The sequence below is a fragment of the Phascolarctos cinereus genome, unplaced genomic scaffold (genome assembly GCF_003287225.1).
Source record: "Phascolarctos cinereus isolate Bilbo 61053 unplaced genomic scaffold, phaCin_HiC Scaffold_1;HRSCAF=81, whole genome shotgun sequence".
Lineage (NCBI taxonomy): Eukaryota > Metazoa > Chordata > Mammalia > Diprotodontia > Phascolarctidae > Phascolarctos > Phascolarctos cinereus.
The window spans coordinates 152,870,663-152,895,305 of record NW_027555514.1 but is presented as its reverse complement, the minus strand read 5'-3'; the positions used below and the strand labels follow the sequence as shown (position 1 = coordinate 152,895,305).

Below are 24,643 nucleotides of genomic sequence, written 5' to 3'. Positions count from 1 at the left end.
TTTTAAAAGAGCCAAATCTACTGTAACCCTTACAGTATCAGTGCTAAATTCTACTTGCTTATCATTATCTCTCATCATGTAATCTCACCATGTCTATCTAATCTTATTTCATACCATTTTCTCAAATTTGCTTTTCTAGTAGTTGATGTTAATTGTGAGAACAAATCCCAAAATCTGGGGAAAAAAAAGTTTTAGAAAGAATTTTATTAGATTATTTGGCAAAGGAGAGAGATGGAAAAGGTGAAGCTCCTTCCTTGAATCTTTGTGAAGTTACATCATATTGAGTTTGGACAGCAGGGTAAGGACATGGTCTGACTGGTCCCACATAGGCTGTAGGCAGTTTCCAGAAAAGGGCAGTTTGGGATATATGTCAGCTGGTAAGTATAAACACTCAATCCAATATAGGAAATCAAAAAACACAAGCTCCCAGTGTTCCCAAAACATGGCTTGAACAGAGCCAAAACAAGCACTGTGTGGGGGTTGGGTGTGGATGTAGAAAATCTAAGCCTTCCTTAAAACTGCCCATTTCCCTCGAGCATCTCTGATCTCTATTATAATCTTTTGGGTTAGACAATTTTCTAGACACATAAAACTAGGTTCTGACAATGTAATAATTAATAGGAATTCTGAAAAACAAAAATTTCTCACATTGGTCTAGTTTCTTCTTTTTCTTTATGTTCACTTTTACTTTTTTAGACATGCAGGTGTCATAGTGGATAGAATACTGGACTTGGAGTCAGGAAAACCTGAATTTGAATCTTGCCTCTGACACTATCTGTGCAATTGTGGGCAAGTTACTTAACCTAAGCCAAGTGTCCTTATCTGTTAAATGAGGACAATAATAGTACCTACCTCACAGCACTGTTTTTAGGATCAAATGAGATACACTATTAAATGTTAGCTATTATTTCCAACACCCAATTCAGCCCTCAGTTATATATTGTCCTATTACGTGTGCTAATTTTTTCATGTCTGTTGTTTTTTCTTCCTATAAAGATTATAAGCTCTTTGAGGGTAGAGACCAAGCTATTCTTTCTTTGTATATACCTCACCTACCAGAGAGATATGCCTAATACTTTCTGATTGATGTGATAACACCATGTGATCAGAGAACCTAAGCATGCCTATGAAGAACAAAGAGGCTGACATATTATACAGTATACAGTAGGAAATTTTTTTTTAAAAAGCACTTATTGAATTAAATTGAATACTGACCAAACCCAGGATCTATACATTCTTTCACTGATTGAGCCACCAAGGGGTTTATTATAGAAAAGTACCGTAGACCTTCTTGATGTTAATCTAAAACTTTAGGCATGATTCTCTTGATAAATTGTTATGATTATCCTGTGCACTGATTTGAAACTTTCCTGAAGTCCATTGGTGCTAACATTTGGTTATTGAACCTGATTTTGCATCTTCATTGATAGCATATGTATTTCAATTTCATTATACTAGAAAAGTACTCTGAAGCGTATCCATATCAACATTTTTATTAAAGCATAGAATTTTCTTCCCATAGTGACTACACAATATATTCTTCTGTAAAGCTAAAAAATAGTTACTAATTACTATTTTTGGAACTATAGTCATGCAATAGAGTTAATCCTTCCTCATACCAATTAAACTATAGCTATTTTGTTTTTTTTCTTGTATTAGATCAGCAATAATCAGCAAGACCATTGAAAGTAAAGCCAGAACACACAATTACTAGCAGTTTATAGTAACAATAAAAGATACCATTTTTTAAAAAAGATACCATTTTTATAGTGCTTTATTTTTTGCAAAGGGCCTTACACATAATATCTCAACTGATCCTTACAATAATCTTGTGAAATAGGTGCTACTACTATTAACCTTATTTAACAAATGAGAAAGCTGAGGCTTAGAAAGAGGTCAAAGGACTTGCCCAGGATCACATAGCTAGAGAGTATCTAAGGTTGGCTTTTAATTCAAGCCTCTGCCCCCACGTCCAATGCTATATATCTATTATGTCAACTTGCTACAAATCTCACAGCTACTATAGTACATTTTCAAACTGTTTAGTATTTCAAATTCAGAAAATAGAATGACTTCTATAAGAAAAAAAATGCCAGAATCTGAATTGTGACTATGAAGTAACAAGGCAGAGAGTCATCTCCTTCTTCTATAGGTGTATCTTTACATCATTCAAGATAAAATGATTATTATCTTCCTAGTTGACTTATAGTTTTCTAGTTTCTAAAATTGCATGCTGTAATAGTGTTCATTACAGTAGGAACACAGTGGCAGCAAAAATTATATAGCTAGAAATTTCTTATTGGCTTTACCAATAGGGAGGAATTGTCTGTCTGATGAGCTCAAATAAAGAACAACAACAAAAAGACGCTGTATGACACAAGCTATGTATGTCATCTCTGAGTTAGCATAACTATTCTACCTTTATATGAGCATGCTTGCGTGCCTCTTCATTTATAAAATGAATGACATTAAAATTATATGTGTAAGCAACTTTTTTTAAATGAACATAGCCAAATATGCCTTTATTGTTAAATACATGATGAAAGGATAAATACACAAGATGTAATTGTTAATTACAAATATTGGATCCTACTGAACGGCTTTTTAGTATGACTTCATGATGAATTTTTAAATCTATGTGTGTTTTATGCATGATGCAAGAAAATAAAATGAAATTGATTGTCAGGAGAGTATACCATGACTCTGTACATCTCTGATTCACTGTTGGATAAAGAGGCTTGCCCCATTGAAACACTGGTCAGCCCAATTGCTCTCTAAAATAATTCTAAAGTAGTGATATTTCAAGATGCTCCCTATGTTTGACCACTGCATCATCATGATTTACATCTGAAAAAATTTGTGCTGGTCCCAATTTAGTACTAAATTGGAAGACTACGAAAGATCACTTGGTTTCCATTTGGATGCTGGTATTGATTATTGGAGGAAGTAGACAAGGTAACCAAAAGTTGTTACAGGATACATGCCTAAGTTTCTTTAAACCTCACAACATCAAGGTTACACCAGTCAAGGAGCTGATAACCTCAGTAATTAATCAAATTCTGCAATCAACATATTGCCTAAATTCCAACAAAAAAAATGGTGGCAGTAACCCATATACATGCAGTCTGTGATAATTTCTCCACCTTCATCCAAACAGTTACTGTACCCTCCATAACTCTTGTCAAAGTTTCTCCACCATATCCCAGCCCTCTGCAAAAAGAAGTGTGGGGGGCAGCTAGGTGCTGCAGTGGATACAGCACCAGGCCCGGATTCAGGGGGACCTGAGTTCAAATCGGGCCTCAGACACATATTACTAGCTGTGTGACCCTGGGCAAGTCATTTACCACTATTGCCTAACAAAAAAAAAAGAAGGAAAGAAGTGTGAAAAGTGTGTGTGACCTGGACAGTTTTCACTGTGATGGCAAGCACCGGTGGTGTACCTGGAAGGCACATATGCTCAGAACTCACTGTATATCACTTTTATACCCAGAAATACATTTTTGCCTCTTATTTTAGGGAACTCTTCAGTTACAAGAAATGACAATAAAATATAACTCGGGTTTCCTGGTATAAAAATTCCTTTCCTGTGAGAAGGATTAATGATAAATAAATATGGTCACGTTTTCCAGAAGTTACTGAATTACCGATTGCTGATAACAAAGTGTGACTGTGATCTTCAATGTAATCTAATTCATTTCAAGCATCTATTCATGACAGATATTGCATTTTCTTTAAGTTTGTGCATTACCTATTCCAGCTAAAACGCAAGTTATGGGAGAAATCAAGATTGCCCTGAAAAAGGAAATGAAAACAGATGGAGAACAGCTAATAGTTGAGATCCTTCAGTGCAGAAACATCACCTACAAATTTAAATCTCCTGATCATTTACCAGGTATATATTTTATATTAAACAGGTCAACATATCAAAAAGAACATTTGAGGACATTGGATATGACATCTCAATGAAAACTAAATTTAGTTAAAATTTAAATTAGTTGAGTTTAAACCAAACATATTGCTATTGCTGAATTTATTAATATTTTAAAGCATATAGACTGATACATACCACAAATAAAAATCTGTTTTCTGAGAAAGTTGGTGTAACTTACTGTAATACCCAAGTTGTCTGATGTAAATTGTAATGAGATTATAGATTTCATGCAGAATTCAGGCAAGATGCAGTATAAAATTTTAATTCCTCAATTAGATAATGGAAAGTTTGTAGCGGTAGGTATTATAGTAGAAAGCAATCTGGACAGGGAGTTGGGAGAGATTGGAGTTCAAATATTGCCTCTGACATTTACTAGTTGTGTGACCATGAACAAATCCTTTAATCTCTCAAACCTCAGTTTCCTTATCAGTAAAATAGGAATAGTGATAGTATTATTTATCTCCTAGGGTTACTGTGAAGATCAAATAAGAAAATTATTTGCACAGCTTAAAGTACTATTTTTAAAAAAATGTTCCTTAGTATTATTGGTTGAATGGGACAGCAAATCTAACAAGCTGAATTCTTATTGGCAGATTTGTATGTGAAGCTGTATGTGGTCAACATTTCTACCCAAAAAAGAGTGATCAAGAAAAAGACAAGAGTATGTAGGCATGATCGAGAGCCTTCATTCAATGAAACATTTAGGTTTAGCCTGAGTCCTGCTGGGCATTCTCTTCAGGTAATTCTCTACAATTTCTTTAGTTTTTTTTTTTAATGATTTTGTCTTTTATTTTTTAAAAAATAGTTTTATTATATCTTCACATCTATTGAGTTCTGGTAAATATTTCACGGCTGGCTCTCTGAAAAAAAAAATGTGCCCAGGAAACATTTTAAAGTATAATATATTTTAAAATTTTCTCTGTCATTTTCTTAAGTCTGACAATCAACAGAACAGTAACTCAGACTCTGACTTGTAGCATTTGCTGATTTCCAAGGTATAATGCTCACACTGAAAATGTAATAATGTGTTCTCAGGAGCCTGTATTGCCTGTCAGACCTTGAGCAAGTTATTTATCCTCTCACCATACCTTTATTTCTTCATTTTTATTTAACCTAGCATGTGAGCAGGTTGCTTAATATGGAGCCCCCACCATGTGGGTGGTGTAGCCAATCAGAGGAGGTTCAAATGTCTGGGGATTCAGATGGCTAAAACTAGGCATGCCCAAAAGCTGAGTTTCATATAAAAGTTACTAGAATACCTTAAAGGTTTTCCTAGTCTTAAATTTAAAATCCCATGATCTCATTTTTATACTATTTAGTATTTATTCTTTATAAACTTATACAGAGAATCACAGAATTTCAGAGTCAAAAAGGACCCCAGGAGTCATTGAGTCTAACCTATATAACCAAAAGAATTCCTGAAATAACATGCCTGTTACACTATAGCATATTTGTTGTCTCCTCTGACAGAATGTAAATTTTTGAAAATTGGAGGGTTTTTTGTTTTTGTTTTGTTTTTAATTTAATACAATGCTTGTCACATGGCAGGTATGCTGATTGATTGATTGATTGGTAAATTGATCTCGTTATTAATGGTAAGCTGCTCAAAACCTTTCATCAAAGCAAATTTCTCTTCCAATTATTTTCAGCATAATAAATAGGCTTTGCTTGAGACAAAGGTTTGAGACATAAACTTGACTGAAGTCTTTTAATTTTCTAGTGGCAATAGAAAGTGTTTCAAGCTGAATGTGACATCAGTGCCATTTCCACTAATTATCATTTTTCAATCTTTTAAATTTTTTGACATCCCTGTGACATTTGAAAATGTGGACCACTTGATCCTTCTTCTCACTGTATGTTTCCTTATTCTAAATCAACAAATTCTCAGTTATTCTCTTACCTCTCTTACAGTTTCTTTTTGGGCTCTCTGCTAATCCCTCGGCCTCTTTCTCATCTCTTAAATTTAATGCCATCCAACATACTATGCTTGGCCTTTAAGTATATGCTTTCCTTAAACATAACTCTTGCTGGCATGTGAAATGAGCACAGTAGTTCAGTAGTATGAACATTCTTTGGCATTTCCCTTCTTTAGGACTTAAAAGGACATAAACTGATCTTTCACAATCTAGTGGCCACTATTGAGTTTTCCAAACATGCTGGCATATTTAGTGCAGCACTTCAACAACGTTGTCTTTTGGCGTTTTTAATAGTTCAAATGGAATTCTGTCACCTCCACTAGCCTGTAGGCAATGTTTCCTAAGACCCACTTGAATTCGTTCTCCAAGGGTGTCTGGCTCTTGATCAGTAAGGTGGTTTTCAAAGAGGCAGAGGAACTAAAGACCAAATTGTTAATATTCACTGGATTGTTGAGAAAATAAGGGAGTTTCAGAAAAAACATTGACTTGTGCTTCATTGACTACACTAAGGCCTTTGACAGTGTGGATCACAACAAGATGTGGCAAGTCATCAAAGAGATGGAAATACCAGATCATCTTACTTGTCTCCTGAGGAACCTGTATGTGGGTCAAGAAACAACAGTTAGAACTGAGTATGCAACAGCTGATTGGTTTAAAACTGGAAAAGAAGTACAACAGGGTTGTATATTGTCATCTTATTTATTTAACTTATATGCAGAGTGTATCATGCAAAATGCCAGGCTGGATGAATCAAAAATTGGAATTAAGGGTGCTGGGAGAAACATCAACAATCTCAGACATGCAAATGATACCACTCTGGCTGCAGAAAGTGAAAAATTAATAAGCCTCTTGATGAGGGTGAAAGAAGAGAGTGTAAAAGCTGGCTTGGAGCTTAACATAAAAAAAAAAAACCTGAGATCTTGGCAACTGGTCCAATCACTGCCTGGCAAATAGAGAGAGAAGAAATGGAAGGGGTGTCAGATTTTATATTCTTGGGCTCAAAGATCCCTACAGATGGCAACTTCAGTCATGAAATTAAAATATGCTTGCTCCTTGGAAAGAAAACTATGACAAATCTGGATGTCACCTTGATCCATATAATCAAAGCTATGTTTTTTTCGTAGCAGTGTATGGAATTGGACTATAAGAAAAGCTGAGCACTGCAGAATCAATGCTTTCTAATAGTGGTGCTTGGAGAAGACTTTTGAGAGTCCCTTGGACAGCAAGAAAATTGAATCAGTCAATACTTAAGGAAATTAATTCAGGCTATTCACTGGAAGGTCAAATATTGAAACTGAAGCTTAAATACTTTGGCCACATAATGAGAAGACTCAACTCATGGGAAAAGACCTTGATGTTGGGAAAGATTGAAGGCAAAAGGATAAAGGGATGGCAGAGAATGAGATGGATTGTTTCATGGAAACAATGAACATGAATTTGGACGGACTTTGAGAGATAATAGAAAGTAGAAGGGCCTGGTGTATTATGGTCCATGGGGTCACAAAGAGTCAGATATGGCTGAACAACTAAACAACAACACTCTTTCCCTGGGCGTTCTCACAGTTTAACTATTACCTCCAAGAAGATAATTATTATCAATTCAGCCCTGAGCTCCTAGCCCTCAGGTACTACTACCTATTATGTATTGTAGGCAAGTCCTGCTGGGATTTCAAAGTCAATATGTATAAAATAAACTTCTTATGATTCCTGCACAACCATGCTCTGACTTAACTACTGTTTTTCAGTGCCAACATCAGTTAAGTCTTGTCAGAGTTGTGCAACATCTCCTCACCTCCATTCTTTCTTCTTTATTCTTGTGACTACCCAAGAGCAGGTCATTGCTTCTCTCCTAGTTTCTCTACAATCTGCTAAATTATCTTCCTGCACCTTTCAATCTACCCTTTACACCAGTGCCAGACTTAAGTACTGCATGACCTGATGGAGTCATTCTGCTCAAAATCCTTGAATGCAACATTATCATATGCCACATAAAAGTCAGATTGTGCCCAGAACTATCAGTTCAATTTGACCTTGCCAGCCTTTTTGAATATTTTAGAGTTTGAGTGTAGTATTCCTGTCAAATCATAACATATAAGTCCTAAGGTGAGCTCGGCCAGGGCACAAGTTCAAAATTTCTCTTGATCATGATTTTTACTTTGCCAATGGGCTTGATGAAGGGAATTCACTATGTTTAGGATCTTTGTAGTGACAAGATGTCAAAAATATTACTCTCCCCCTCCATCTATTCTTTTGCCAGTCAGATTGGACTACTTGTTCTTGGAATCCCCTTTCTCCACCTCTTACCTATTGAAATCTTAACTTTCCTTTGTAATCCAAATCAAATTCTACCTCCTCCGGGATGTCTTCTCTGATCTACCAGTTGATTGATCGTGATCTTGTTTCACTCAGATATCACACAGAACTGTATTTGTACCTTTCTAATACAATTAGTTTTCATTTAGTATTATAGTTTATTCATATTTGTAACTTATTCTCCTACTGAATTGTAAGTTCTATGATTGTGTCCTCTGTGAACTTTATATACTGCCCACCCCAAGTCCCAAGAAGTCTACAATGCAACCCTTGAACAGAAATAATTTATACTTAATAAACTTTTTGACCAAAATAATTTAAACTTCAAGAGTGAATGACTTAGCCCACCTCATCAATCCTATCAGGGTACCAATTTCACCCAAATAAATCTCTGCCTGGTGGGATTCTGGCTGTGTTAGGAAGAAATTTTTTTTCATAGTGACTTTTAACCCAAACTACAGTTTTATTCCACTTATATTTAAAAGTGGTCTTGAAAGGCAAGAAGGAAAAGATGTCTTTGTTACTCCTATCAGCCTTTCCCTAACACAGAGAAACCAAGACTCTACTTCCTTCTCTCCCTCCTCAGCTTTTTGTATAAAATATAAGACTGATCCCTCTGGTCTAATTTTTAAATGTCAATAAGGGAGATGCCTCCTACTATAGAAGGAAAGGGATATCATTCCTTAATCTAAGCATGATAACAAGATTCCATATCTACTTTTTCTCGACTCTCAGAAATGAGGGTACGCAAATCTTTCAGCTAGTACAGCAAGTAATTTAGCAACTAGTACCTTAACTAGTACCTAGCACCCCTCAGTAAAGAAGTCCTGAGATCTACTTGACTCAATCTTCCCTGAGGTGCAAATCCAGAGGTAATTCTCAAAGTAAGTCTCTGCTTCATACTTATAACTACCTCCATCTCTTCCATCTGATCCCAGATATGTTACCCCTCCCCCAATGCCCCTTACAACTCTAACCAATCCCAATATTTCTATGTTCTCATGAAGGTTGAAATATGACTCACTGAGTGATGTTGCCCTCAACCCTTTCTTCTTAGGATTATGCTAAAGATGAAACCTATACCAGGACCCAACTGAAAAATAAAGTAACCCAGCCCTAGTCTTACTATAGTCTCATAATACCTAGTACAGTGTCTTATAAATATTAGGAAGTTAATAAGTATTCAATGAGCTTTTAAGGATTAGTGGGTTTTTGATAGATAAAGGAGGCAGCTAGGTGGCACAGAGGATAGAGCACCAGGTCTGGAGTCAGGAAGACTCATCTTCCTGAGTTCAAATTCAGTCTCAGATGCTTACTAACTGTGGGACTCTGGGAAATTCACATAACCCTGTTTGCCTCAGTTCTCTCATTTGTAAAATGAATTGGAGAAGAAAATGCAAAGCACTCCAGCATCTTCATCAAGAAACCCCAAGCAGGCTCACAAAGAGTTGGACGTGACTGAAAATGACTGAACAACAAAAATAATGATAGATAATGGGGACATTGGAGGTCATGTCAAGCCAATGCTACACATTCAGCTGAGATACAGTGGCACCAATAAGTAAGAAATGCTCACTGTATAGTTTAATTTGAGTGTAAGATTTATGTTGGGGGGCAGGAGCTGATAACTAAGAGAAAATCTGCAAAGAGCTTAAATTAGTGTGTGTGAAATCCCAGAAGATTAAAATACCAAATAGCATTATCTAGTTTTGCAAAATTGGTTCTGCTTCATTCTTCTAGCATTAAAATATTTTAGTTGATTTCAGATTGCATGATCTGGGACCAAAACATTTGGCAAAGTAGCCTCTACATTGGTTTTAATACATCAGTTTTAATCTAAGCATACAGATTTCATGTTTGGAATGGTCAGAACCTCAAGGATGTACAGTTTGGTTCAAGAAATATTAAGAAATATTAAAGTTCATTTATAGCATGAAAGTATTCTGAGGATTTCTTAGTCATTGTTAATTCTTCCCTGCCCCCTTTACTTCTTTGCATTTTTCTCCCACAGTGAGAAAAAAAAGTCTTTAAAATGACTTGCTTATAGTAAGTGCTAAATTATTTACTGAATTGACATGAATGCTAAAGAATGAGATAAAGTAAATTTGACTGGTTTTGTCTTCTAGATTTTGCTTGTCTCCAATGGAGGGAAGTTTATGAAAAAGACACTGATTGGTGAAGCTTATATCTGGCTTGACAAAGTGGATTTAAGGAAAAGAATAGTAAACTGGCACAAGCTCTTGGTCAGTCCTACTCAAACACACTGAAGAGAGTCTGCTTAGGCTTCAGAACCTTACAGACCATTATCTTCTATAAAGAGCATCAAATCAATTCCATGGATTGATACTATTGTGTTTAGTTAGGCTTTCAGAGGTGGAGAAAAAAAAAAGACAAGTGGGAAGATCAGATGATGGGCCTGCAACCTTGTAAACTTGCTGTTGATAAAGTCAGCAACAAGCTCTGGGATCCCAAATAAGAGGATGCACGATTTAAAGAAAAGAGGGCTTGTTGATATTGGACTTCTCATGGTTGCCAAGGGCAACTGTGAAAGAAGTTGAGTGCTAAAGGCAGATGGAATTACTTGGAGCTCTGCTGAAGCTGGAAGTGGTGGTTCAAAGATCAATATGGTTTGCAACGTAACAAAATGATGTGTTTTGTTCTTTTTTTATGCAAAAGCATCTAAGGTGAAAGCAAAGGACTGACTTCATAAATCTCACTTTTTAAAAGTGTAAAACTAGTTCCTCTGCACCTTAGGCTCTCTGATTATTCACTATGGTAAGACTGCAGGATTGATTCATCCTGATTTGTTTGCAGTTATGGCAGAGATGTGGATTTTATTTTTTCCGAATTAAAAAAAAATATGCCTTGGAGCACAAGCTCAAAGGGGATTTCATGGTGTAAAGTACCATCCTTGAAACCCATATGATGAAAGCACATTTTTGGTATAGGTTAACATGATATATACTGAAGATAACCCAGGGTAGAACTTAAGTGGAATACAAAAAAGGTAAATGCCATTTATTGTACAAATGAAGCTGCTATCCTGGAAGACCAGACATAAGTGACTTGGCAGGGAAGAATTTTTGACTCAAAACCAAAATAATCCCAGGGACCTATCATAAAAATGTAAAAGATTCTTTATTTTCCCATAATTTAGCCTCTGGAGAAGACTATCTGAATGATACAGGCTATATGTACCAAAGGACATAGATTTAACTTGTCTTGTATGAACTAGGAAGCATGAAAGCCTATTCTTTGTGGAACTGCAAATAAATTCATTATCCTATAGATTTAATTTCTATTGAGTGATGTATTAGGAGACAAAGATATTTCCCTCAAATAAATTTTATATTAGTCTCTTTGTAGTGGTTAATTAAATTGGGATGAGCTCTTATGTAATTAAATCTTTCTTTAACTATATATGTATATAGCATGAAAATCCTTACACCTTAGGCCCACCTTTTCATTGTGCTTCTGCTCCCCAACACCTTCCCTCCCTCACCCCCTCACACTTCATCTTAGTCAAATTCATAATGGGAAACTTGGGAGACTGTATAGTGTGACTATTGAAAACACCAAGTTTAAAAATTTTATTCTGTCCGAGTAAGGATGTTGACACCAGAATATGATAATTCATTTCTTTAAATATTGAACAAAACAGTCCAAATCTAAGATATTGAAATGAGGATGTATTCACCATGCAATAAAAATTATTGATGAGAAACTCACAAGGGTGGCAGTATACCCTAGTGGAAAATGGTCTAGTACTAGAACTCAGGAAACCTGGGTTTTAGTCTCAGCTCTGCCAATGATTCCCTGTCTAATCTTCAGCAAGTCACTAAACTTCTTTGTGTGCCCATGTCATCTATAAAATTGGGATCTTATTATCTTCCCTTCCTACCTCACAGGGTTGTTGTGAGGATAAAAGTAGGTCATATATGTAAAGCACTTTGCACAATATAAAGCACTATTCAAATGTAAGGAATAAGAGTTATCAAACATGTTGAGTCTCTCAATCCAAGAAGGAATAAAAGCCTTCTTCCCCCAAATAACCACCTTCACATTGGATAAAAAGAAGGGGAAACAAGTCAGCTCCAAATTTCATTTTACATATAACCTGGAAAATACTTTTCCGAAAGTATTATTTTTCCTTTATCCATTTGGAAAAAAAAAGTGAGGGAGTAAAACGAAAATATATACAAATAGGATATGCAAAGTTGAAGCCAAATGAACTACTCTATTCTTAAATCTTATTCCACTCTCACTTTGTCCCTAAAACAAAATTTAAGGGCTAAGCAACTCAGTCTAAATTTGTTGCTTTAAAACCGCTGCTGTAATCCAGACTAAATATTCCTCTGGGGAGAGGAAGTAGTATAGTTCTCTCATATGAATACATATTTCAGATTTAGTTTTGTCTGTAGTTAGTGTTAACTAGAGGTCTTGATCCTGCATGGACCATCAAAATAACTAGAAACCATTCATTGCAACACACCTTATTTGCATTGATAGAATAAGGATTTTATCTCCAGTTGTCCTCCAGCCCTATTTGGTAGGTTGTCATATCATCTCCATCCAATAAAATCCCTCCACCTTCCAGCCCACAAAAAAAAAAAAACAAACTCTACTTTTAGTTACCATTGAAATAGGGATAAGATGAGAGCATTTGGAAGATCAAACCACTGACAATTTTGATCTTGCAAGAATTTTATTTTTTTGGTGACAGCAAGTCCTGCTGGTGGTTGCTATGGAAATTTCCGGCAGGAGTTACTGTGATATGGGAGACTATAATCAGCATTCTTTATTTGGGAAAAGTAGCCCAATAAGCTTTTCATCTGACACAAAATGTCACTGCTAGTTGCCCTTAAAGATAAACTGTCTAATAGGACACTGGTTAACTTTGGCACTCTCTCTTAATCACTGGTATAATCCAATCATCTTTAATGCTTGGTTCTCATGAATACAAGATGACCAGTCATTTGGCTTCAGAATCCAATCTCCCTTAGACCAACAAAACAGTAAAGATTATCAAGCAAAGGGATGTCCCTTCATCCTGACCTGATCAAGTGTATTAAAATTATTTTCATTCTGGGTGGCCTATCAGTTCCTGGAGACTAGTAGCAATTAAGTCATTGAGTACATTCAGTGACAGGCCTCATCTTGTATGGGTGTGCACCAGTACCCATTCAGAGGGTGTAAGATGCTTCCAAAGAGTGCCAAAGTTGCAGCTGACCAAAATCCTTAGGTTCTGGAATTATTCTATGCAACACTGATTAATATGTGAATGCATTTCTTCTGAATGATGTTAACAACCCTTCATAAAACAGAACAATTTCATTTTAAAATTTAAAACAGGGCTATTGGTATTTTTACTTTTTTGTATATATCACAGCATGTTTTTCCAATTCTACTTAATTATTCCTCCACTGGCTTCTTAGTTACTACAGAGCTTGTGATCTCTGATTAACCGATTTTTATTAATCTAACTAATATACTTCTACAACATTTGCCTGAATAAGTACATCTTTCAAGTTCTTCAAAGGAATTTTGATTTTTCCCACAAATTCACTGAATCATCAAATAATGAGGTGGTTCCTTGGTTTAAGATCTGGTGCAATGAAAACATGCTGAAATCTGAGCAAAAGCACAGTGTGAGTGTTTACAAAAGACAAGGCTTCATAATGTAGTCTTCACAAATATGGATGGGGATAGAAGCAGGACATTACTAAGAATATCTACTTATTTGCCATTTCACAGTTTAAGGAGACAGGATCCAGGAGCAGAATAAAGGGATATAGGGCCTGCTTCTTAATATTACCCATATTTTTTAATCAAACTAACTTATCAAATCCATATTTCAAGACATAAGTGAAGTAAGTTTTGTAGATCACACATACACATCTTGAAATGGTCATTTTGTGGGAGTAATGTAGCTGGTAACCAGCTGATATGGATTCTTACTATAGGAGTGATGGTGGGAGTGGGCGTGATGAGAGTAGTAAGTAAGCATCTATACTATAAAAAAAGCTATCGTGCCCAATTTAATAGAAATTATTTGATCAATGTTTAGTTTCATGAAGATATCATAAAGATGTTTATAGTATTTTTTTATTATTTAAATCATACTTAATATTTTAAAGGACTTATTTTCATTGCTACAGTGTCTATTATCCCAAATTCTGCCAACTATATCTATACATGTATATACACCTATGCCTAACAGAAGTGAATTGAAACTATGTGACTGAACTTCGAACTGAAATGAAAAGGAGAGAGAATGTTCAATGCATACAAATCAGACGATCCAGTTGTTTCTTTCAAATGATTGACTGCCTTTGCTAAAAGACTAGAGTGAATGAGTAAAATGGATAATCTCTCTAAGTTAGAGTATACATTTTAATGTTTTCTGTATGTTACATTTTATTCGTTAAAAAAAAAAGTTACCTGGGGAACTCAAAATCATTTAAAAATCCTTAAATAATATTAGGTCTTGAGAGAGCAGTTTCTTAATTTGTTACACTGTATATAACTATACGTTTTGTAAAACAGACAAGTTTGGACTATTAATTTCACCCAGCATTCAGCATGTGAATGTGAATATTATTTGACTGTGTCTGTATATCTGTTCAGTGATGTGCTCAGGTGCTACCATGATGAATAGTGTGTGTGCTAATATCTTATAATAAAAAAGTATACAGCATTCCAGCTGTCCAAAAAAATTTTTAAAATTTAAAAAAAATTATCCTTGAAAAAAATGTCATGTTTCTAAATTGAATGTTGCATGCAGTGGTGGTGATTTGATATCTTCTTTTCCTTTTTTAAATTTTACTTCTGAGATCTCTCTGGAAAAAAACAACAAAAACATCAAAAAGCCTTGTTCTAAAAGTTGTATAAATTGAAATAAAAATGTATGAGAATTGTACAAAGACAATGCTTATAAATCTGTCTCAGTTTCCACTCTATGTAAAAATCCATGTCATGGTTTTGTGGTTGTATACAGGTTGTATCTTGAGAATTAATGCAAGTTGTGTTATATAAAGGCTGCTCCCCCAGTCCAACAAATAAATACCGAAAACATCAACTCTATTGTTACGTATTATTGACACACTAAATGAAAACCTATTTTAAGATTGGTACAATAGAGAAAGGGCAGCTCTGAAGCCTACAGCCCTGTTTAGTTATCTTGGGTTCAAATTCTACCTTTAATGCTTATAACCTACATGGTCTTGCAGTCTTATTTTTCTTTCACCTATTCATTCACTGACCTCATTTTCAGAGTGGCTACTATGACCAAAACCTAGACCAGAGGTGGGGAACCTGCTCTACATGGTTAATCTAGGTTCAAATCCTACCTCAGAGGCTTACAAGCTATGTGGCTTTGACAAGTGTCTCAGCTTTCTTGCATCTGTTTCTTCACGTGCAAAAGAAAGAGGCTGGACAAAATGGTCTCTGAAGATTCTTCAAGCTCCAGGTCTGTGATCCTTTGATAAATATGTGTAATATGACCTTTCATAGACACAGCAAAAATTATTTCAAATATTTCATATCATTATCCAACTTTCTCAACTTTAAATAAAAAGTTTCTGGTAAGGAAACATTTTAAGTTTTTAAGTCCTGGTTTCATGAACATTTTCATTCTTGATTTCCTTAATATTCATCATACTTCTCAGGCATCATCTAATAAAATTTCAGAAACACATTCTAGAGATCCTTTGATCACTGGCAGATGATGCACTTCTGAATGTATATAGGAATACTCTTTATTACACACTGTGTCCAATAGAGTGTCAAGCCTGGAACCAGGAAGACTCATCTTTCTGAGGTCAAAAATGGTCTTAGACACTTACTAGCTGAGTGCCCCTGGGCAAGTCACTTAACCCTACTGGCCTGAGTTTCCTCATTTGTAAAATGAACTGGAGAAGGATATGGCAAACTAGTCAAGTATCTTTGCCAAGAAAACCCCAAATGGGGTCATGAAGAGTCAAACACTATTGAAAAACAACTGAAATGTCCAATTCAACAGGATGTCAGAATTCTGCATAATTCTTAAAACAAATCCTCTACCTTCAGAGTCAGTGTGTAGAGACTGAAAATTTCTCACCTTATAAATTCAAACTGAGACTTCATTCAACTATTCATGGGTTAAAATACCACACACACACACACACACACCCCAAGGTGATTTCAAAAGTTAAAAAAGAAAAAAAAACCCTAGACTTGCAATGATTAATGTCTTTTCTATAGATAACTACATATATACAGACCTATTTTTGATGCACAGCCTGTGACTTTGTGAGTGCGGAAAACTTGCCCTCCCCTTGCAACTCATGGTGTTGTAAGGTTGGTTGCCTGAGGCACTGAGAAGACTTGAGGAGAGTCACAGAAGGTGTCAGAGCCAAGACTTGAATTCACATTTTTCAGGGTTAAAGTATAGTTTTCTATTTCCCATGTCACACTGCCTGTCACACCATCTTATTAGAGGATACTTCTAAGATCCTCTAAAGTTTGCAAAGTGTTTTGCATATATTGTTATCTTTGATCCCTAAACCAATCCTATCAAATCAAAATAAATTAATGTTTTATTTTATACATTTCCATGGGCTGCTTTTTTTATTTAATTGCTATGGGGTTAAGAACTCTTTCTTTCTATCCCTTTGTACCTAACCCATTTTTCAGATTTATGAAGGTGATAAATAGATGCAAAATTTCAACTAATCAGGTCCTGCTCCCTGGTGATATATATGTGCGTGTGCATACGTGCATATATGTATGTGTGTGTACATGTATGCACATACATGCATACATGTGCATGTATATACATGTATAGATACATTGTGTGTGTGTGTGTGTGTGTGTGTGTGTGTGTGTGTGTGTGTGGTGACACACATATATTTGTTGTTGTTCAGTAGTTTTCCAGTAACGTCTGACTCTTCATAACTCCATTTGGAGATTTTCTTGGCCAAGATACTGGTGTGGTTTACCGTTTCCTTCTCCAGCTCATTTTAGAGATGAGGAAACTGAGGCAAAGAGAGTTAAGTGATTTGCCCAGCTACATATACTATATATACTTTTAAATAGCGTTTGGAGTGTTCAAGGAATATTAGCACCTCTAGTGTGAGGGCTTGCTGAGCCCTTTTCAGGGCTGTTCATTCACCTTTGGTGTCCACCTGGCACTCAACTCTCACTTGTGGCTCCAAGAAGCCACACCCCAGTAAACCATTTTGGCAGACCGACTAAACCAGTTTGAGGGTAACCGACCACTTGGTGAGTTAGACGGATGTCTACCCCAAGCTTGTGAAGACTTCCTCCAGCAGAATAGGTGGATGAGAACAATTTGTTCCATTGGCCATGAAGGCAGCTGAAGTAGGTATTGTGGAGTGCTTAGAGGTTGTTCAGACATTAGAAATGCCCAGGTCATCCACAGCATCCTTGGCCATACCAGTCATCCTGACTTCTGTCCTGCCACTGGAATTCAGTGACTCTGGAAGAGAGAGTGAGGCTGATGACTTCATGCAACTGCCTCACTTAAATCTAATTCATTCACAGGTCAAGACATCACCCATGATATCATTGATCCTCTTGAAAACAAAGGACAAACAAGAAGGGCAACAGAGTGCGGGTGCATGTGTGTGTGTGTGTGTGTGTGTGTGTGTGTGTGTGTGTGTGTGTGTGTGTGTGTGTGTGTGTGGTAAATGGAAATGGGCTAACAAAGAATTACCAATTGAATGAATTTGTAAACAGCAAAAATGTTATCTATAAGAAAATATGTATTCTAAACCTGCTTAAAGCAGTTGTTTTCAGTAGGTCATGTCATTTGCCATCTTAGGGTTTACAAGAGCCAAGGCCCTGAATAGACAATGAAGGCAGGAAAGGCAATGTCCATGTCCTCAAGGGGCTTATATAATAAGGAAGATACAAAAAGCTACAACATGAGGCAATAAGGGAAATAATAGTGGTATATAGTACAACTGGGGTTCAGAAGAGAACTTTCTCTTTCAGCTGGAATGATTAGAGAGGGTTTGACCAAGACCTCAAAAGATGAGTAGAATTTTAAATGGAGATGTTAATTTGTTTATTAGGGACAACTAGGAGGTAGAGTGGATAGAACTCTGGGCCTGGAATCAAGAAAACCTGAGTTCAAATACAGCCTCAGACATTTACTAGGTATGTGACTCTGGGAAGGTCACTTAACCTCTGTTTGACTAAATTTCCTCATGTAAAGAATGCCGTAAAAAAAAAAAAAGGATAATAATAGCTCCTATCTCCTGGGGTTGTTGTGAGTAGCAAATAAGATAACAATGCTAAGCATAGTACCTGGCACATAGTACCTGCTATAGAAATGTTAGCTATCATCATCATCAAACCCTTCATTTAGAGCTAAAGAATGAGTGAAGCATTTATTAAGTCCTTACTTACTATATGCAAAGAACTTTGCTAAGCAAAAATAGAAAAGTAACCCTCCCCTCCAGATGAGATTGCAGTAAGACTAACCTCTGTGTCAACATCACCCTTCTTCCCAAAAGAATTTCCCTCAGGCACAAGGATTCCTAGTGACTGCTCTCTCTGTATTTTATTTTAGTCCTCAACTTCAGTGGAGATATTTTGTTTAAAATGGTATCTCACTAGACAAATCTTGGCAGATTTGAAAATGACTTTCATTTTCATTTTCAGTGTTAACCCAATCAAAATCAATATTTCCTACTGCAAAGTAGTACAGTACTGAAGCCAATGGTTTTCATTTAAAGAACATGAAAACAAGGATGTCTAATGTCATGTCATTGTCATTCTCTATGTGAATGATTAAATGAATAAATGAATGAATAAAAAGTATTTATTAAGTGTACTCTGTGCCAAGGATTATATTAAGTGCTAGGTATAAAATAAGATAGTTTCTGCCTTTGAGAAGCTCACATCTAATAAGAGGAGACCACGCATAGTGGAAGGTTGCCTAAGGATGGTTATTTTAGTCGAGGACTAGTCACGAGGATTGAACAGACTTGCCCTTTGCAGAGGCTGTATTAGTGCTCAGTTCATTATAGTTTTTAGATCAAGAGATGTCCCGGAGAAATGGAAGCCCACAAGGTAGAAAATGGTCAGAGTTGAAATGAGGTTATAAAGTCCTAGAGAATTCAAAGGTGAGTGGCTTTAGTGCCCTTGGGCCCTGTCTCTGTGGAGTGGTATCACAGAAATAGCTATAAGGCAGAACACGGCTGGAGTGAATATGAGGCCCAGGGTGTTCTGAGCTGAGTGTTTTCAGCTTATGTAATAGCTTCACGATTTCACATCGACCTGAAGATTTTTGGATTACATTTCTGCTTTAAATGAAGAAAACGCTTCTATGGGAAGAAAATAGCTTGATTCTACTCAGCAAAACCCTTTACATTAATTATTCACTTTGTATTTGAAGTTTAAAATCTGTGGCTTTTATCAATATGTATTATCAGCCAACGGGTAAGGAAAGGGTTCCCTTAGGTGGTAGCAGATGAGATCTCTCCATTCCATAAAACTTCTCAGCAACATTAACTACGTTCTCCTTTATACACAGATGTAACCACGTGACTCCTTTGTTCAAAAATAAACACTTCAATGGCTCCTGATTGTTTATTGGTTGTTTTTTAAATTGTTACAAACATAAGAATTCCTATATTAAGCACCTAATATAATGGAAGTTATAAATCTCACTTAAATGTCATGAAATCTAAATCTATGAAATGCCTTTTTCTACCTTTCAAAAATGGTAACGTGTAAAAGTAGAGGAATAGGGGTTCAAGAGATATGGATTGAGTGGCTAGGTTGTACAGTGTATAGAACACTGACCCTGGAGTCAGGAGGACCTGAGTACAAATCTGTACTCAGACACTTTATACTTGGTACTTCTTAGCTGTGTGACCCTGGGCAAGTCACAACCCTGATTGCCTCACAAAAAAAAGAGGAAAAAAAAGAGAGAGAGAGATGGTTGCTGGTGAGTTTATTCATTCCTAAAATAGGAATTATACCACTTGATTTAGTTATTTCACATGATTTCTGGGGAGATCTGATGTCTCTCCCTTCTTTTCCGTTCTCACTATTGCTACTAACCATATTCCTAGGCAAATACAAAAACCTCTTTACTCCCAGACTAAAGTTCAAATGCCCTCATGCAAGTAGTGTCCAAGGCCATCCATAATCTCATGCTACATTTCCTTTCTGGCTCACGTGATATTATGTACTCTAACTTAACTGGCCTACTATCTATCACATTTCTTTCTCTGTGCTTTTTTTTTTTTTTTGCCCACATAGGTCCTGATGTCTACAAATCCCACTCCTCTTTTGCCTGTTGAATACTTCAGGCTTAAGAACAGGGACTGTTTTTGTTCCCCGCCTCCCCTTTCTTTGTATCCACCAGAGCTTAGCACAGTGTCCAATACATAATAAGTCTTTAAATTATAAGTTAACTTGACTTGGGTTATAAGGACAGGTGGAAGTTTAAAAAAATGTTACCAAAAGATAAAGTAACAGAGGAGAAAGAATGATGGATGTGGAGTATAGCCCTAGCCCTTGTCTTGCATCTCTCTAAAGCACTTACTACACTGTTTTTTAATGTAGGCTATGTCTTAACTCTCTACTAAAGTAAAACCTCCTTGAATAGAGGGGCCATATTTTATTAAATTTAGTATTTCCCTGGAACTTGGGCTAGTGTTCTCTATGTAGCAGACATTCAAAGTAAATGTTTATTGAACTGAATAATGAAGTCCAAGGTAGGCCATGCTAGTAGGTGCCGAGCTGCGATGATGATGTGTTTAAATGTGTATATATTCTTCTTATGGCATATTCTATTAATTATGGATTTAGATTTAAAGATGAAAGAGAACTGTTTTGCTGCTGCATTCTAAGACTTTTCCATCTGACTTGAAGCTGAAACTTTCCATATGTATTATCTCACGCTAATAGAATATGAGCTCCTTAAGGGCAGTGACTGATTTACTTTTCTATTTTTATCCCCAGTGCTTAGCATTATACTCTGCACATAGGAGGTCAACAAATACTCTTTTCTCCATTCATTCATCCATCTACCTATTTGTTCATTCTCAGCTTTCTCTTCTCATTTTAAGATGAGGATAATTATATGGTATTTATTCTGTACAACAACCAAGAAAGCTAGGTGGAACAAGCGTATCACTATGTTATAGGTGTGAAGCAAAGAGTGATTTCTCCATAATAAAAAACAAGTGGTAAGTCAGATTCAGAATTCAAACTCAGGTTTCCTAACTCTTCAAGCCCAATGCTCTTTCTACCATCCCATTCTCCATGAAAAATGAATGAATGCATAGATATAAATTAACAGCTAGAACTTTTATCAAGAGTACTGATATACTCAGTGGAAATTCAAATAAATGTTTATGGAGACAAATTTATAAATGCCAATTATTTACAATATTGTTTTATTTTGAGAAAAGTTTGGGCTTTGGAAGGAAAATTAATGCAAGAATCACATATCTGAGAGAAAGATCCACAGAGGGATCTGGAAGATGTTCACAAAGTCTGACAATTTCTTTGGACAAAGGGAAGCCAATATTAATTCTCCTACTAAAGGAGGAAGAAAACCTTAATGAGGCAGTGCTCCAGAGATGATCTGGAGTTTTAGAGTCTGAAAAGGAAATAGCATTCAGAATGGATTTTTTGGCACTCAAATGCCCAGAGACATTTTTAAAAATTATTTAACCAAGTCCTGTAGTTGCAAATTGGTGGAGGGTGGGGAATGGTCAAGGAGACCTGTCTCCTAGGAAGAAGGTAATTAACAGGTGGAGAAAAAATATCAAAAGGTAAAACGGGTTTATTGGTTTTCAAATAAAATCTTCATTCTACATCTGTTAGCTTGTATTTATTACTACTTCTGTGAGTTACGATGAATGAATAATTTGGTATTTGGTGGTTTTCAAAATCCGACATCTATTCTGAATTTACATATTTTTTTTAGAAATACTAAAGTATATCATTTTCTCTTTTAACAGTTTAAAAAAACTACAATGAGGAAGCTACAGGGTCTCATGGAATAGGACTGGCAGGCAATAAACACCACACCCCTTTTTCCTCACCATAGCACAGTTCTGAAACTTCCTGAGAGCATGTTTGTTATTGCCATCTGTTTCACTAAGCAAGGAGAGACAGAGACAGACAGACACACACACACACACACACACACACACACACACACCACACACACACACACAGAGGGAGAGAAAGAGACAGACGGAGAGAAAAACAGAGCAATATATTGGACAGAGTGCAAGACAGCGATTCTCTACCCCAGGGAAGACAGATCTCAGTCACATGAAGGTAGTTGGAACAAATATATGTAAGAAAGGAGTCTAGTCAGAAGTTAAATTCAGAGAAAATTAACAAAACTGGGAATCTATATATAAATAGAGGGGATTCTCAGAGACCCTCCCAGCTTTCAAGAGTGACAGTTCAAAAGAATTGCCTTCAGCTCCTTGCAGGATGTATTTGGACCTATGATGCTCAAACATAGCCCTGTCTCTCCTCTATTAGCTTTAAGCAATGAATTTCTTCTAAGCCTATTCTGGCACCTCCAGAAATTCAGGCATAGCTAGATGCCAATCATTCCTCTCTCTCCCCAAAACAGTATACCTAATGTTATGTTCAACCAAGAGATGCTGCTGGACATCTGCCTGATGCGGTTGAAGGATAAAGATAAGGTGAATATGAGTTCCACCCAGTGCCAAAGAAATCTGAAGGGAATGACAAATTCCTTATGGTTTTTGGAAGGCTAACTAATTCTGTTCCCCAACCCCAATACTTTTATGGGCAGCAATACTCCTTTCATTAATCTAAGAGCTTAGTCTGAGTGGATTTGGAAAATTATTCTCTTAATTCCACTTCCATCCAGAGGGAGACTCTAACATCTTCCCTGACTTGACTGTATAGCATTCTGTAGAAGTACTCACAAAAGTAAAATGAATGAAATTAATATATATGTATGTCTCTCTCTTCATATATATGTGTCTGTCTGAGTGTGTGTGTGTGTGTGTGTGTGTATATGTAGCTATGTGTGTGTGTGTGTGTGTGTGTGTGTGTGTGTGTGTGTGTGTGTGTATATATATATATACACACACACACACACACATATATATATATGGATATATAATATTGAAGTATTTAAATGAAGTACTTAGAAGTACACATATACAAGATATTGAAATATTTAAACTTCCATATACATATGTATTTGGATATAAATATGTACACACACACACACTGCTGTTTGGGTTTTAGGCCTGTGGTTCCTTCCAAATCAGATAGCCCAAATCCCATTTATAGGCATGTTCTGACTTCAAGAATTCCAGGGACAACTATATAAACTCAGGCCAACCATCAGCTACTCTCACTGACAGTTGAATGCAAGAGTTGAATGCAATGAATGCAATAATTATTATAGTATGCAAATAGGTCAAATTTGAGTCAGCAAAGATTGAATCTTGATCTACCACCATACTGTCGGTCAACATAAATTCATAATTCTGAGCTGTATTTGAATATGAAGTTTGTAAGCTTTTACCTAAAAAATCTTTGTGTGGAGGTTTAAGATGTAATATCTGTTATATTTTTCAATGTAATTCATTTTGGTTAGTACATTCCAATATACTGGTTTCTCTGAAATCTGCAATTTTTTAATGAAATAATTTGAAAAGAGTTGTAGGTAATCATTTGAAATTTTCAACAATTTAATTTAAATTTCATTACAGTAATTTTGTCTCTCAAGTAGAATAATATTCTTTTAGGATGGATAAATCAGTAGCTAGTGGGAAGAAATTTTATAAATTAGATGCAGCTGAAACTAGTACCAAAGAAAATGGAGACCATTAAAGTATTTCAAAAACAAAAATAGAAACTAAAAAGCCCAAAGCTAGGAAATATAATGCTTATAAGTATAATTAAGATTCAAAAGTACTGCTATTCAAGGAAGGAAAAAAAAACCTGCCATATTTGCTTTGTACACATGCTTTAACTAGCGTTTACTTGAAAGAAATCCAATAAATTAAAATGACATTTTTAGTTTTTTATTTAGTATTTTATTTTGCCCTAGTTACATGTAAAACCAATTTTTAACATTTATTATTGAAACTTTGAGTTCCAAATTCTCTCCTTTCCTTTCTCCTACCCCTCCCATTGAGAATGCAAGCAATTTGATATAGTTTATACATGTATAGTGATGCAAATGATTTCCATAATAGTCATGTTGTGAAAGAAAACATATCCCAGAATAAAGAAAACAAACAAACCAAAAAGTATGCTTCAATCCGTACTGAGATACCATCAGTTCTTTCTCTGGAGATGGATAGCATTTTTCATCATAAATGCTTTAGAGCTGTCTTGAATCACTGTCTTGGGAGAAAAGCTCTCTTTCACAGCTGATCATCTTGCAATATTACAGTTACTTCATACATACATTTCACTTTGCATCAGTTCACACAAATCTCTCCGAGCT

The 24,643-nt window shown here is 35.9% G+C and overlaps 1 protein-coding gene across 1 annotated transcript in view; it reads left to right on the top strand.

The window, feature by feature from the left end:
- Positions 1–15,238, top strand: part of LOC144454144 (protein piccolo-like) — a 108,392-nt gene extending 93,154 nt beyond the window's left edge. The window contains exons 4-6 of the mRNA XM_020984463.2: positions 3,758–3,892; positions 4,525–4,670; positions 10,287–15,238. Coding sequence (XP_020840122.2) covers positions 3,758–3,892; positions 4,525–4,670; positions 10,287–10,427 — 422 coding nt within the window. The 3' untranslated portion in view covers positions 10,428–15,238. The remainder of the gene's footprint in view (positions 1–3,757; positions 3,893–4,524; positions 4,671–10,286) is intronic.
- The last annotated feature ends 9,405 nt before the right edge of the window (positions 15,239–24,643 follow it).